At 40.4% G+C, this 16,787-nt stretch overlaps 1 protein-coding gene across 1 annotated transcript in view; it reads left to right on the top strand.

Annotated features, from left to right (window-relative positions):
• The window catches only part of cables2b (Cdk5 and Abl enzyme substrate 2b), a 44,174-nt gene extending 33,359 nt beyond the window's left edge, over positions 1-10,815 (top strand). Inside the window, exons 3-10 of the mRNA XM_085783034.1 lie at positions 1,018-1,095; positions 2,973-3,081; positions 4,033-4,195; positions 5,435-5,532; positions 6,361-6,467; positions 6,563-6,682; positions 8,507-8,591; positions 10,609-10,815. Coding sequence (XP_085639160.1) covers positions 1,018-1,095; positions 2,973-3,081; positions 4,033-4,195; positions 5,435-5,532; positions 6,361-6,467; positions 6,563-6,682; positions 8,507-8,591; positions 10,609-10,755 — 907 coding nt within the window. The 3' untranslated portion in view covers positions 10,756-10,815. The remainder of the gene's footprint in view (positions 1-1,017; positions 1,096-2,972; positions 3,082-4,032; positions 4,196-5,434; positions 5,533-6,360; positions 6,468-6,562; positions 6,683-8,506; positions 8,592-10,608) is intronic.
• Positions 10,816-16,787: the final 5,972 nt, after the last annotated feature.

Genomic DNA, 16,787 nt, shown 5'->3' with positions numbered 1-16,787 from the left:
AACAGCAGTGACGGGTCAGAACGGTGTCGATGGAACAGTTCACTTCTGTCTGAACTCCTCGACATCGAACCATCTCTGACCTGCTGTCGCTCTTTCTACACTTTAAACTGAAAACTTTCCTTTTTAAGATGGTTTTAAGATTGTTGTGCTATGTTTATTCTGTGTTTTTATTGTTGTATTTTTTTTTTACTGTTGTTCTGGAATGTCTCTCTCTATTGACGTTTAACTTTACTTACTATTAGGGATGTCACGATTACTTGTTTTCACAATTAATCGCAGTATTAAACGCCACAATTAACTGATCGTAAAGATTCCTAAATAAATACCGTCACTTTCCAAAAAAAAAGATCATGTATGAACCGTGTCGGCAGATGTGTTTCAAAGTTAAGGTAAATGCTCAGATACTGGTCCATTTACCTAACGTAGCATTGAATTGGTAGGAATTTAAATGCTAGCGTGTCATTTGTAATTAAAAAAAAAAGATTAAAATGAACTTAAACATTTGGTATCGATGACACTTCCCCTGGCGGATGAATAATTGGTCATATTTTAATAGATATTTAAAATATTTTATAATTAGTAATGTATATTTAACTATATTTGATTTTACACATTAATAGTGTTGTGAAATTAATTAATGCATAATAATCGTGATAATCGTTAATACCGTGATTATTTCTCTGACAATAATCGTATCAAAAAAATCTATTATGGTGACATCACTACTTACTGTTTTATTGTAAAGCTCTCTGGCAAATTGTTGAGCCATGTTTTTATTGCTGTCACTTTCTATTTTATTGTAAAGCACTTTGATTGGTCACCCTTCGGCCTGTTTTAAAGGGCTATGCAAATCAATCTAGATTGATTGATTGATTGACTTATTAATATTAAAATAAACACAAGGATCTTTGTTGCTGTTTCTCACCACGACCTCACAGTGAAACATGAGTCTGTGTTTAACGGTTGATGAGTCGAAGCTAATGTGTGTCTGTGTGTGTGTGTGTGTGTGTTTTTCAGGATCGTGCTGATCTGTGCTAAGAGGTCCCTGTGTGCCGCCTTCTCTGTTCTTCCCTACGGAGAGAGCTTCTACCTCAGGTAACACACACACACACACACACACACACACACACACACACACTCGGTATCAGTGGTAACAATACACAGGGAAACAGTGATGTGTGGTATTAATGTAAACACTATTGTCTCTGGTGACGGTGGTGGAGCCGCCAGAGAAACAGGAAGTGACCTCACTCTTCACACTTCCTGTCTGAACTTGCAGCTGAGCTGGTGGTGGTGACCTCTGACCTCTGACCTCTGACCTCTGACCTTTGAGCAGGAGATGCCCCTGACTCCTCGGCCCAATCCCACACTAGTCCCTACTAACTACCACTTCACTACGAGTGTCACTCCGAATGGAGTTCCACTCCCAGCTGCGGAGGGCACTCCTGATTAAGGGGGAGGGTATAAACGTAAAGCCAAACAAGTGAGACGCCCTCGCTACCTTACCGGAAACAGGAAGGAACCGTTGTCATGGAGACGCGTTGCCTGTGCTGCAGCTGTCATGCCGTTTACCAGTTTAAACTCAAGACAATTCAAAGTGCTTTATATAAATTAAGAACAGACATGAGGACAGAGGGTAGAAGCAAAGCAGTGCAATATGAAGGACAAAATATTTACATAGGAATTGGAATGGGTTAACTCAAGAATAACATAATAACATAAAACCTAAAACCAGCCTCCCTATACCCACAGCATTACGCTTAAAAAAAAAGAAAAGAAAAAGAATCTGAATTTAAACTCAATTTGTCTGACTAACATTTATCTAATCTAATGCATAGATCTCTGCTTTTGATGTGATATGCAGCCTGCTGGTGCCTGGCTCTATACAGCAGCCTGGTGCCTGGCTCTATACAGCAGCCTGGTGCCTGGCTCTATACAGCAGCCTGCTGGTGCCTGGCTCTATACAGCAGCCTGGTGCCTGGCTCTATACAGCAGCCTGGTGCCTGGCTCTATACAGCAGCCTGCTGGTGCCTGGCTCTATACAGCAGCCTGGTGCCTGGCTCTATACAGCAGCCTGGTGCCTGGCTCTATACAGCAGCCTGCATCAGCAGCCTGGTGCCTGGCTCTATACAGCAGCCTGGTGCCTGGCTCTATACAGCAGCCTGCTGGTGCCTGGCTCTATACAGCAGCCTGGTGCCTGGCTCTATACAGCAGCCTGGTGCCTGGCTCTATACAGCAGCCTGGTGCCTGGCTCTATACAGCAGCCTGGTGCCTGGCTCTATACAGCAGCCTGCTGGTGCCTGGCTCTATACAGCAGCCTGGTGCCTGGCTCTATACAGCAGCCTGCATCAGCAGCCTGCATCAGTGTGACAGCTCAGCCTTCAATTTCTAAATCCCTCAGTTTATTTTTTACACATTAGTGACCAAGCTCATCGTTCATTAGTTCATCTTCATCATCACGTAGGCTACTGTTCTCCTCGCTGCGCTGTCGGACCTGCAGCTCTGTCACTGTTGCGCTGTAGCGCTTCACCCCCCCCCCCCCCCACCCCCCCGCTCCGTGTCCGAGCCCGTTCGGGACCGGAGACGGAGCAGAGACCCAGGTCCGATCCAGTCAGTCTTCACATGCAGACAGTCCACAAAGTTGAAAGAGTTTCTGATCGTTGTCAGTTTGTTCCAGGCTACTGAGTTTTTTGTTTTTTTGTTTTTTTACCCAGCTTGTATTTAGGGCCGGCCTTTATTTGTCTGTGTAAACAATTGAGTTCCAGTTAAATCCTGAATCCAACAGATTCCTCCATGAACGTCTCAACGCCTGAAGTAGACGAGCCGTTTGTCTTCTGATCAGCTGCTCTGTCCTGATCAATAACTGATAGATTGGTGTGTGTGTGTGTCTCTGTGTGTGTGTGTGTGTGTGTGTCTCTGTGTGTGTGTGTGTGTGTGTGTGTGTGTCTCTGTGTGTGTGTGTGTGTGTGCAGCGACCCCAGCCTGAACCACCCGAGGAGGAGACACTCATCTGGAAACATCTCCACCACGTTGGAGATGCTGCCGGGGCTGGAGGGCTTCCACCTGGACACGTACGGCCGGGTAACACACACACACACACACACACACACACACACACACACACACACACACACACACACACACACACACACAGCAAAAACTCTACATCTAAGAATATTTGTCTTATTTCTTGTCAAAATGTCTCATTTCTAGTCAAAACTAATCTCTTTCCACTTAAAATAAGACTCATCACCTTCATCATCATTTTCACTTGAAATAAGTAGAAAAATCTGCCAGTGAAAACAAGTTTTTTGTGTTTGTAATAAGAAAGAAAAACTTGCTCCACTATCAGATTTTTCTACTTATTTCAAGTGAAAATCTGCTTGAAAGAAGTAAAAAGTGTCTAAAAAACAAGCTGCTTTTTATGTGATGAGTCTGATTTTAAGTAGAATGAGATTAGTTTTGACTAGAAATAAGACAAATATTCTTGGTAAGATGTTGAGTTTTTGCAGTGCTGCCATCAAACTACACGTCACTACACTGCAAAAACTCAAATATCTTACCAAGAATATTTGTCTTATTTCTAGTCAAAACAAATCTCATTCTACTTAAAATCAGACTCATCACATTAAAAGCAGCTTGTTTTTAGACACTTTTTACTTCTTTCAAGCAGATTTTCACTTGAAATAAGTAGAAAAATCTGATAGTGGAGCAAGTTTTTCTTTCTAATTACAAGCACAAAAAACTTGCTTTCACTGGCAGATTTTTCTACTTATTTCAAGTGAAAATTAGTTTGAAACAAGTGAAAATGATCTAAAAACAAGTTAATTTTTAGGTGATGAGTCTTATTTTAAGTGGAAAGAGATTAGTTTTGACTAGAAATGAGACATTTTGATGAGAAATAAGACAAATATTCTTGGAAAGATTTAGAGTTTTTGCAGTGAACACACAGGTGAGTGTGTTCATGTGTTCATGTGTTCATGTGTTCATCCTCTCTCTCTCTCTCTCTCTCTCTCTGTGTGTCTGTGTCAGTCGGTGTCGTACGCCCAGTTCCTCTACCCCACCAACGCTCTGGTGCCGTCGGCCGTCGACCTGCCGCTGCCGCTGCCGCCGTCCCGCAGCACACACAGCATGACGGGCCGCACGCACACACACACACCCAGCAGGCTCAACAGCACCGTGGGGCTGGACCTGGGTCAGACACACACACACACACACACATAGAGACACACACACACACATAGAGACACATGTATATAGATGGCGGAGGAGGAGGAACGTCAGGAAGACTATAAATATAAACCTGCTATCAGTGAAGACTGTTTTTAACTCTATCTCTCACACACACACACACACACAAACAGCTGTGTTGTGTTAATGAAAGGTTTTGGATTAGAGAGAGAGAGAGAGAGAGAGAGAGAGAGAGAGAGAGAGGTTTAGAGTCTAATACAGGCTTTTGTCAATGTGTGTGTTTATAGATAAAGGATGTAAAAACACACACACACTCTTCATCCCTCCATCAGAGTCAGTTTATTTGCCATTTGTGGAAGGAAATTGGAAAAGGGTTAGCGAGAGCTCAAAAAAGAACAATAGACAACCAAAAGCAGATAAATAAACAATCAATAAACAGATACAACAGATAAAATAAATGGATCGGCTGACGGTCACATAGGAAAAGTACATATATATATATATATATATAAAAAAAATGCATACTTTGTAAAGTGCAAAGTGCAAGGTGCCTGCAGGAGCATAAAAAAAAATAATAATAATAATAATTAATTGTGTTTCTTTATCCTTCTGTATTTTCCGTATTTCCCCTCTCTCTCTCTTTTACCTCATTCATTCATTCATTTCGTTTATTTACAAATCATTCATTTCAATTCAGAATCAGAACCAGAACTGTTTTATTTCCCGGAGCAGTGAAGAGTCAGTTTACAGCTCGAGGAACTTGTCTTCAGGTGTCAGATGCAAACATAAAGGTACCAAAAATAGTTTAAAAGGAGGGATAAAATTAAAATATTCTAGTGCATAATAAACAGCAGGGACCCGGAACATCAAAACAGCAACACAGTATATGATGAAAACAATTCCTATTTCTACCTAGAATCTGACCTCTAACCCTAAACATCTATAAGGTAATTCCATGAGTACAAAGAGTATAAAGTTTAACACAACAATAACACAATAACAACACAACAGGAACATGAAACACAAAACAGCGACTTGAGCTTGAATAAAACTTCAGCAGCAGTTTTAGTTTTAATGTCTTTGTAGAAATAGACTTCATCAATCGTTCATTCTCATCAATATTCTCTCAGAATCTAAATCAAAGTTGGTTCTCATGTCCCGTGTGTGTGTGTGTGTGTGTGTGTGTGTGTGTGTGTGTGTGTGTGTGTGTGTGTGTGTGTGTGTGTGTGTGTGTGTCCTCCAGGTGTGGATGACGTCACCGACTACGACCCCAACCTCCTCAGCGATCACCAGTGGCCGTGTGGGAAACACAAGCGCGTGCTGATCTTCGCCTCCTACATGGTAACACACACACACACACACACACACACACACACACACACACACACACACACACACACAGACACACACACACAGCTGGGACTCAGCTGTCAATCACGTCCTGAACACAGATGTCAGACGTCTGGTTCCTTCTTAACGAGCTGAAGTTAATTAGATGACATCACAATTATAATCTCAAACCGCCTCAGAGACAGAAGAAAGAAAAACTGAGAGAGAAAGAAAGAAAGACAGAAGGAAGGAAAGAAAGAAAGAAAGAAAGAAAGAAAGAAAAAAAGACAGAAAAAAAGAAAAAAGACAGAAAGAAAGAAAGAAAGAAAGAAAGAAAGAAAAAAGACAGAAAGATAGAAAGACAGAAGGAAGGAAATAGAGACACAAAGATAGAAAGACAGAAGGAAGGAAAGAAAGACAGAAAGATAGAAAGACAGAAGGAAGGAAAGAAAGAAAGAAAAAAAGACAGAAAGAAGGAAAGGAGGAAAAAGACAGAAAGAAAGAAAGAAAGAAAGAAAGAAAGAAAAAAGAAAGACAGAAAGAAAGAAAGAAAGAAAGAAAGAAAGAAAGAAAAAAAGACAGAAAGAAGGAAAGGAAGAAAAAGACAGAAAGAAAGAAAAAAGAAAGACAGAAAGAAAGAAAGAAAGAAAGAAAGAAAGAAAGAAAGAAAGAAAAAAGAAAGACAGAAAGAAAGAAAGACAGAAAGAAAGAAATATAGTTTTTTCTTAGTGATGACCTGTGGTAGAGATGCAGCTGCTGTCACTGATGGTATTCTGGTGCCCCCCCCCCTCTCTGCCCCCCCCCTCTGCCTAACCCTCCCCCCCCCCCCCCCCCCATCAGACCACGGTGATCGAGTACGTGAAACCGTCCGACCTGAAGAAAGACATGAACGAGACGTTTAAGGAGAAGTTCCCTCACATCAAACTGACCCTCAGTAAAATACGCAGGTGAAGTTTCTACATCCGTCACCGATCAGTGATCGATGATCAGTGATCAATGATGAGGTTATTGGTGATTATTGATTATTGTCTGTGTGTGTCAGTCTGAAGAGAGAGATGAGGGTGGTGGGGGAGGACTGTGGCCTGCAGCCCGTCACCATAGCGATGGCGTTCGTCTACTTTGAGAAGCTGGTGCTGCAGGGTCGACTCAACAAGCAGAACAGGTACGTCGCTCTTTAGAAATCCTCCACCTCAAAGACAGTTTCACCCTCAAACAGTTCAGTCCTGTAGTTATCATCTATTCTCCAACCACATTCTGACATATTTATTATGATTTCAATCAGGGGCCTCATTTATCAAAGAGGGTGTAAAACTGCTACTACATTTTTGCGTGATTTTGCGTACGGCGAAAAGACGAAAATGGCGTACACCCAAAATATTTACACCTTTACACACACACAACGGGCGGAGGGCGGGGGAAAGAAAGCAGATACACGGCGATGTCGGGCAATAAATCAGTCAGAAAAATGATCTTGCATTTTAATAAGCTACAATAAAAACAAAAACCTCCCAAATCTCAACAAAAGGGAGTAGAAAGAAGAAGAATCTTATGTAATCTGCCCCTTTATCCCAGAAAATCTTTCTTTTTTTTTTTTTTTTTTACCTAGATGTTAAAACAATGTACAGCAGGATTTCCAGGATAGTGACCATTACTTTGCACGCCTTTCCACTACACAGTTACAGCTCTACTGCTCTACACAAAATGGGTGTAAATGTCCGCACTTTTTCCCGTCAGGTTTTGGCTTGATAAATCCCAAATTTGGCGGAGAAAAGTGCGTACGCACAAAACGAGGGGAAAAGGGTGTAAAAAAATGTGTATCCACAATGATAAATGAGGCCTCAGAGCTCATATTTCATTTACACCGAGTTTATCAGCAACAGACTGAAACATCAAACACTAATTTAAAAGTTCTACTGTCTCCATGAAGTTGTTGCTCTTCATGACACCTTGATGGACGGAAACACAGAAGATTTTTAACCCTGATATAAAAGGTGATGAGCTGATGGACGAATTAATGTAGGGCAGCGCCGGGTCGATTGATACGCAGCGATTTCCTCGAAAACCACACAAGCTTGAGCCGTCAGATTTGGTCACTAACTTCAGCACTCAACACCGACCAATCCTGGGAAAGCTCGTGAAATGACGTCACGCCATTCAAAAGTTATTCGTGCGAACCGGTTTTTGACTACGGAAAGTAAAATGTTACGTGAGTTTTATCGAAATGCGGATCTTGACAATTATGTACGGGACAAAAATATTTGTTTGACCTATTTATATTGTGATATAAATAACGAGTCCACTAGTATGTTGTCCGATATGCTGCATAAAAACGAGAGTAATGTCAGTAGTTTCTGTTTAAAATATGCTGTTTGTTGTTTCAACCGTCCCTCCTCTGTGTCTCAAACGACCCACATAGGTGGGGCGTTTGAGACAAATGTCAACTTACGTTCAAAGTTATAAAACAGCGCGATCATCCAACATATGTGTTAAATTACACTTGTTACTAAGAGAATACACATGTGAGTTGTTGATCACATGATAAAAATGTTTGTGTACATGACGTCATCTTTGAAAAAGACTTTTAACTGAAAAGTGTATCAATCGACCCGGTGCTCCTCGTATCGTGTGTGATGCGTTCAGGTGCAGACTTTTTTATTTATTTTTTATTTAACCTTTATTTAACCAGGCAGAATCAATTAAGAACAAGTTCTTAGTTACAATGATGGCCTGACAAGAGACATAAGCTTCTTGAGGGGAGCGGGAGCGGGAGGGGGGCTGTGAAGGAGAAAAGATAGGTTAAAAGACAATAGCAAATATGCACAACTATACAAACATTCAGCAAAAAAACAAGATATAAAAGTTAATAACAAGGATATTCAAGCATAAAAGAATTAATAGTCGACATAGACGACAGAAACAGAGTCTGGTTTTATTTTCCTACTCTCACATTGTTACTGACCGTTTCTCTCTCTGTTGTTGTTGACAGGAAGCTGGTGTCAGCTGCCTGCCTCCTATTGGCTGCTAAGATCAGCAGTGACCTCAAGAAGCAGGAGGTCAAACACCTCATCGACGTGAGTCTGACACACACACACACACACACACACACACACACACAAACACAGTCGGATCATGTTTCTCTATCTCAGGTGAAAACCTTCAACATCAGTGTAGTTACCTGGTCGCCCCCCCGGTGTCCCAGCTGTCCTCTCTGCAGCACCGCCACACAAACACGCTACGTAATCTGCATTCTTTTGTTTACGACTACACAAATATACATATCGTCCACAGCTCCATCTATTGATTTTTTTGACGGCTTTGTTGTAAACAAATGCACATGGCCAGGCAGAGGTGTAGCAGAGTAAAGGGCATTTTCCACTGGATGCAAATTCGTTTCAATTCTGTGTCAGTTTCATGCATCATGTGTTATAGTGTGTTATGGTTAGGTAGGCTACTAGGTCTGGTCTAAAAGTAGTTTGTCTAGAGATTATAACACTTTGTCTTGGACTTTCAACCCTTTGGAGTGAATGATTGTCACAGTGGCATTAGGCTGGATAACAACTAACCATTACAGTCTTGTTCAGTGACACTAAACTTAGTGTGGCAGTGGATGGTGTTTCAATGACGTCACATATTTATTTCAATGACGTCACATATTTATTTCAATGACGTCACATATTTATTTCAATGACGTCACAGATTTGGTATTTCGATGGCGTCCCCACTACACCCACGACGGTAACTAATGATTCAGTAATAGTTAGTTCCTCATTAGTTCCTCAGTAATTTGATTAGGAGTTACTGAAGAACTGACAATTAACTAACAGTTAGGTCATCATTAGTTTCATTAGTTCCTCTAATTTACTCTACTCGTTAGTTCCTCAGTAACTACTCTAATGTTGTGCACCTCATTGTAAAGTGTTACTAGTTTCTTTGAACTTAAACACGTCAACCTGACTGAAACATCCACGTTAGTAGATTTAAGGTGGAATGAAACATATCTGCAGCTACAGAGTTAGAGGAGAGGATGAGCTCAGACCCTGGATCAGTTTGTGTCTCTCTCTCTGTGTGTGTTCCTCAAAACAAGACACAAAAACTCCACATCACACAGAACAGAGCAGCACGACTCGCTCTCCGCTGCTCGGGGAGGAGGAGGGTAGAGGGGATGCATCAAACGCTGTCTTGGATGACAGACAGTAGAACAAAGATCTGCTTATAGTTTGGTCACATTTTTGTTTAATATTTATCATGTGGGAAAACCTAATAATTTGGTGTTGCAGCTACAAACTACTAACGAAAGGCATGGCTATGCTACAAGGCATGCAGGAGAACTGTCATGTACAGAGCAGTGACATATTGGAATAGGCTTCCACCATATATGACCAACATTGAAAATAAATGGAGATTCAAAAAGAAAATAAAAGAGGCCATTATTAGTAAAGAAAAGTCAAAGTTGGTTTGTATTTGTAAAATATTTTTTATTCTTATTATTTTGTTTTATTTTGTTGTTTGACATTTATCTAATTCTGTAAGTTATTGTATTATGTTTTGATTGTCACATAATGAGTGTCTGGACCCCAGGAAGAATAGTTCCTTACCAAGGTGAGGACTACACTGCAAAAAACTCCAAATCTTTCCAAGAATATTTGTCTTATTTTTTGCAAAATGTCTCATTTCTAGTCAAAACTAATCTCTTTCCACTTGAAATAAGACTCATCACCTAAAAATGAACTTGTTTTTAGATCATTTTCACTTGTTTCAAACTAATTTTCAATTGAAATAAGTAGAAAAATCTGCCAGTGAAAACTAGTTTTTTGTGCTTGTAACGAGAAAGAAAAACTTGCTCCACTATCAGATTTTTCTACTTATTTCAAGTGAAAATCTGCTTGAAAGAAGTAAAAAGTGTCTAAAAACAAGCTGCTTTTTAATGTGATGAGTCTTATTTTAAGTAGAATGAGATTAGTTTTGAGTAGAAATGACATTTTGACTAGAAATAAGATATAATATTCTCGGTAAGATTTTGAGTTTTTGCAGTGTAATGGGGATCCATAATAAAACTAAAACTAAAACTGTGTGTGTGTGTGTGTGTAGAAGCTGGAGGAGCGCTTCAGGATCGGCCGGAGGGAGCTCATCTCCTTCGAGTTCACCATCCTGGTTGCCCTGGAGATGGCGCTCTACCTGCCTGAGGGTAAAGTGCTGCCTCACTACCGGCGGCTGGTGCAGCAGCAGCAGCTCTAGCTTCTCCTTCCTGACCACTCACTGTGACCGTCGCCGTGGAAACCACCACCAGAGGTCAACCCGGAGGTCATGCATCAATCCAGCGTTTTGAACTTCACCTCCTTCCTCTCTTCCTTCCTCTTTGTTTTTCTTGTTTCGTTGGTTTTCAACCCGTCACACTGCAAAAACTCTACATCTCTCCAAGAACATTTGTCCTTTTTCTTGTCAAAATGTCTCATTTCTAGTCAAAACTAATCTATTTCCACTTAAAATAAGACTCATCACCTAAAAATTAACTTGTTTTTAGATCATTTTCACTTGTTTCAAACTAATTTTCACTTGAAATAAGTAGAAAAATCTGCCAGTGAAAGCAGGTTTTTTGTGTTTGTAATAAGAAAGAAAAACTTGCTCCACTATCAGATTTTTCTACTTATTTCAAGTGAAAATCTGCTTGAAAGAAGTAAAAAGTGTCTAAAAACAAGCTGCTTTTAATGTGATGAGTCTGATTTTAAGTAGAATGAGATTTGTTTTGACTAGAAATAAGACAGATATTCTTGGTGAGATGTAGAGTTTTTGCAGTGCAGCAGCTCAGAGATCTGAAGCCACACTGTGAAACAGGAGAGACGCTTTGTAACCACGACCACCAGAGGAAAACCTGAGCCGCAGTCCAACAACCAATCAGATCGCTGCCTTCGGGTCACATGTCATCATGTCTAAAGCTTCGACAATCGTGTCACTGGGATGTTTCAACATCTGGATTTCACAGTTATCCACCGTGGAAACTCACAGTGAAATAAATGTGATTTAAAGGGAACTTCAGTGTGAGTCGATGACGTCGGCGGTTTCCTGACGCTGAGTCATCGTCTGCTGCTCGGTTCATCATGACTCATCATCGCTACTCCACCGGTCACACACTCTGTCGGCGGCGGAGGAGAGACGGCAGACGAGGCGTTCAAGTGCCTTGCCCGACGGCGCGGTCAGTGTCATCGCCGCTCTTCATCCTCCCTCCTCCTCCTCTTCCTCTGAGCTGTGGCTCCCTCTGCTGGTCGCACACAGGAAGTCACCGTGTGTGTGTGTGTCTGTGTGTGTGTGTGTGTGTGTCTGTGTGTGTGTGTGTGTGTGTGTCTGTGTGTGTGTCTGTGTGTGTCTGTGTGTGTGACTCTGATGCAGCCATAGATATACAGCTCTGGAAAAACTGAAGAGACCACTCCCAAAATGATCAGTTTCTCTGGTTTTACTATTTATAGGTGTGTGTTTGAGTAAAATTCAATTTTTTTTGGCTAATGACTAATGACTAACAGGGCCGTTGCTAGGAATTCTGGGCCCCCTTAAAGAATACTAAAGTGGGCCCCTCCCCCTAACTTCCAGTTTTTTTTTCTTAGACTACGTATGTATTATCATTTATTATTTAGCCTACTTTGTTTTGATGCTAATGCAGCATTACACTGCAAAAACTCAAGTATCTTAGCAAGAATATTTGTCTTATTTCTGGTCAAAACGCAAATCTCATTCTACTTAAAATAAAACACATCATATTAAAAGCAGCTTGTTTTTAGACACTTTTTACTTCTTTCAAGCAGATTTTCACTTGGAATAAGTAGAAAAATCTGATAGTGGAGCAAGTTTTTCTTCCTTATTACAAGCACAAAAAACTTACTTTCACTGGCAGATTTTTCTACTTATTTCAAGTGAAAATTTGTTGTTGAAAATGATCTAAAAACAAGTAAATCTTTAGGTGATGAGTCTTATTTTAAGTGGAAAGAGATTAGCTTTGACTAGAAATGAGACATTTGGACAAGAAAGAAGACAAATATTCTTGGAAAGATGTTGAGTTTTTACAGTGTACTATGAGTATTAGTCAGGGTCTTACGCAGAATAATTCAGTCATACAAAGATTAGACTACTGGGGTTTTTATGGGCCCCACTGGGCGCTGGGCCCCTAGAGTTATCATCACCTTTCTCCCCTAGACAACGGCCCTGATGACTAAAGCCAATAAAGCTCTAAATGACAATATTTTTTTTTCAATTTTGGGAGAAATGTTGTCGGTAGTTGATAGAATGAAACAAAAATTTGAAAAAATAGAATTTTACTCAAACACATAGCTATAAATAGTAAAACCAGAGAAACTGATCATTTTGGGAGTGGTCTCTTCAGTTTTTCCAGAGCTGTATATAATATACATAGATGACGCTTCTGTCCATTGGAGCGATCCGTCGCCGCGGCGGCCATCTTGAGCAGGAGGAACTCTACTTCCTGTAGTCAACAGAGGCAGACGTCTATCAACCATTAACATCACCACAACTCACTGAATATTCAACCCATTCTCAAGCCGTTTGGTTTATTATAAATGTCAGACACATATTTATGATACAACAACAAAAAAAATGTATATATTTTTTTATATATATATTTAACATACACTTCCATACTCAGACACACACCCACATGCTTACATACACTGAAATGTGTTCTACAAGGGTCTGTCTATGGTCAGAAACCCCGGACCAAGATGGCCGCCATGTTGATGTGCCTGATAAGCCCGAATGCAGCGTCTATGTGTATATATCTATGTGCTGCAGCGACGAGTCTCTGCTGACCTGCAAAGGCCTCTGGGAAATATCACTGTGGCATCGTGGGAAAGGAGGTGACGAAGGCTCAGAAACACGACGTCACTTCCTTCCAGCGTTTTACAGCTCACATGATCAATCAACTGAGACAATGATTGATTGATGAATTAAAGTAACCTTTAATTATTAGCATTAATGACCTGAGAGTGAAGAAACTCCAACTCGGTACAACATGGCCGACTGCTGCCGACGTGTTAAGGTGGACTGACGTTAAGGTGGACTGATGTTGTTCCCGTCACTCCAACATTATTTATTGTGTTTCCACTGTTCGACCAACAGAAGCTTCGTTTGTTTCCTTCATGACGTTGGAGAAGAAAAAAAACTTTGTTAAAACAAACGAACTCTGTGGTTTTTGCACTTTTTGCCTTTTTGCTTCACAATCCTGAATCTTTATTTTATCACTAGGAACAAGATCGAGGATATTTTTATACATGTGTATATGTGTGTGTGTGTGTGTGTGTTGTCTTATTGTACTGTTGAGTCACTGAATTAATTAATTTATTACTAATAATTAATCTTCCAAATGAAGAAGAATCATGTTTTAAAGTCTGAACCAGAACTCGTCTGACGAGAGGATTCAGGTTAAAGAGATTCTGGATGCTGAGCTGGTCTGAACTAGAGCTGGAAAAGAGAGTAAGGACACCACCATTGACTCCCATGGTAAGGGTTTTAGGGTTTAAAGGTTTAAGGGTTGAAGGGTTTAAGGGTTTAAAGGTTTAAGGGTTGAAGGGTTTAAGGGTTTTGCGCCCCTAGTGGCAGGAGAAAGCGCCCAGAAAACCCATTCACTCCAATGTATGTGTGTTGCCCACTTGCTTGTAAATTGATGAAAACGGCCGTGTTTTTGTTTTTAGGTGTCTTGGTCATATCAAATTATACTTATAATTTGTTTATTACAAAATGTAGATTGAAACATTAATGTAAACAACTATTTTTTGTTTCTTTTTACTCTCCTATGTGTTAATGTTTATCTGTAAAGGATCCTCAATGATGCTATTAACGTGGGTGATCTATAAATGTCCTTAAATTATTGAAAACACCACACTGCTCATTCACCAACAATGCAGAGATGTCAGTTCTTTAGTAAAACCCATATTCCTCCACCAGGAGGCGCTGCCATTGGACCAACGCTGTCCTTACTCTCTTTTACAGCGCTCTAGTCTGACCTGGGATCAGCTCTCAGGTGGTTGGTGTTCACCAGCCTGATGGAGATTGGACCTGAGGTCAGATCCGTCAGAGAACATCAGCCAATCACCAGCGCCGTCTGGCTCACTGCATGTTTAGGCGTCGTCCACATTTTGTATTGAATAACGAGACATTAAAGGGATAGTTCACCCAAGATTGAAATTTCTTACTCATTATATCTCCTCCCCCTCATGTGGACTAAGGGCTGGGAGAAGTTTCAGAGTCCTCCGTGGCTTCTCTGAGTTACAGGGGGTCTCGACGTACCTCCATGCTGCTCGTCTGTATGTCCGTCTTGTATTGAAGCCCCGAAATGAGAAATTGTCCCGAAAAAAATTAAATGACTCCACTTTTCAAGCTTGTTTTGTAGCGGAAGCTTCTCAAAGCTCCTCTTCCCGGTTTGTCATATGTGGACGAACCAGAAAGAGGAGCTTCTCATGTCGGGGCTTCAATACCAGAGGGACATTACATACGAGCAGCATGGAGGTATCTGGATGTTTTTTGGTGTGTCTTTTTGTTACGAAGACAGTTGGTATCCATTAGCAACCGTTATATGGACATGCACTGCTACGCCGAGACCCCCTGTAACTCAGAGAAGGGACGGTGGACTCTGAGAATTCTTCCAGCCCTTAGTCAACATGAGGGGGAGAAGGAGATCATGAGTGAGAAATTTCAATTTTGGGTGTTACACTATCCCTTTAATGGATCAGCGGAGATCCGAGTCTCCTGTCTGTTTCTAACCAGCTGTGGAGAGTTGATCCAGATGTTTCATATCGGTCTGAACACGTGACAACAATAATTTGACCCTGAAGGAGCTCGACAGTCAGTCAGCCCGACTAAAAGACTAAAAAGAGCGACTAAAAGGTCAAAGGTCGGTTCAGCTGAGTTCAGGTGTATCGAGGCAATAAACAGCAGAGACAAATATCAGCACATGAGCTTCCAAAGTTTGTTCTCTACATTAGAGATTTGTGATATTTTATTCTATGCAGCTTTTATTCTGTCAGCCGACCTTCCTCCTCCTCCTCCTCCTCCTCCGTTAACGTGCCACAGCGTTTGTTTTTACCGACACTCTTTACTGTATTTAAACCTCACATGCACTCTGACCGTTGTAAAGGGAAACAGTTACCAAGTGTCCGTCTGTTGTTACTGTTTGTACATTTTTAAGTTAATTAGATTTTATTTGTTATGTTTTTTTAACGACGACGTGGACGCGCTGCGACACCGAAGTCTGTGTTCATGTTGTTGTTGCTGTTGTTTTCAGTTCTTGTTGCCACGTTAGTTTTTGACCCTGACGGACGTTAATGACGAGTTACAACGAGTTAATGTGTTCATATGTTTTATAGTTCATCTTCAGTGTGTGTGTGTGTGTGTGTGTGTAAACTGCAGGATAACACAGGTGGAACATGAGCGTGGAGGAGAGTATTTATAGAAATATTTTGTAAAAAGATACTGAGACCATATACTGTTTAAACTGCCAATGTTCAATTCATGTTGACTTTATTTTCATTAAAAATATGTAATTTACTCTGGTGGTGGTGATTATTTCATCAGACTGTGTTCAGCTTCAGTTCAGTTTGGGTTTTAATGTTAATCAAATTCTCTGCTACCATTGGTTCAGATACTAAATGACTTTTGTTCAGCCAGTAAAATCACTTTATCATCTGATGTTTTCTCTCTTTTATTCATATCCATGTGAGTACTGGAACAAAGTCAAAGTTTATGCAGCTGTTTTTAGTTTTCACCAGTAGGTGACACCGTTGTCACGTACAGTTCATCACCTTAAGAACAACTTTAATCTTTGACAGGATTTTTTTGTATTATTATTAATTTGAGAAGTGTATGGAAGCCCACTTTTTTCCAGAAAAAAAGAGGTAAACCTCAGCCTTGATAATAAAAAATATAATTACTATATAATAGTAAGTCAAATTTACGAGATAAAAAGTCATAATTATGAGATAAGGAAAAAAAAAGAAGAGGTGAAACTTAGCCTTGGTAATAAAAATATCCCCAAAGTAAGTCGAAATTACGAGATAAAAAGTCATGACAAAAAGTTATTATGAATTATCAGATTTTAAAAAAAGTCGAAATTATGAGAAAAAGCCATGAGATATTTTCACAGCGGATTCAAGGAGCAAGTAGTAGTTTCGACTTTTTATCTCATAATTATGACATTTTATCTCATCATTTCGATTTACTTTGAGGATATTTTTATTACCAAGGTTAAGTTTCACCTCTTCATTTTTTTC

Source organism: Trachurus japonicus, chromosome 7, assembly GCF_045865225.1.
Source record: "Trachurus japonicus isolate A0001 chromosome 7, Traja_1.0".
NCBI classification, from domain to species: Eukaryota; Metazoa; Chordata; class Actinopteri; order Carangiformes; family Carangidae; genus Trachurus; species Trachurus japonicus.
This window is presented reverse-complemented; position numbering and strand designations above follow the sequence as displayed.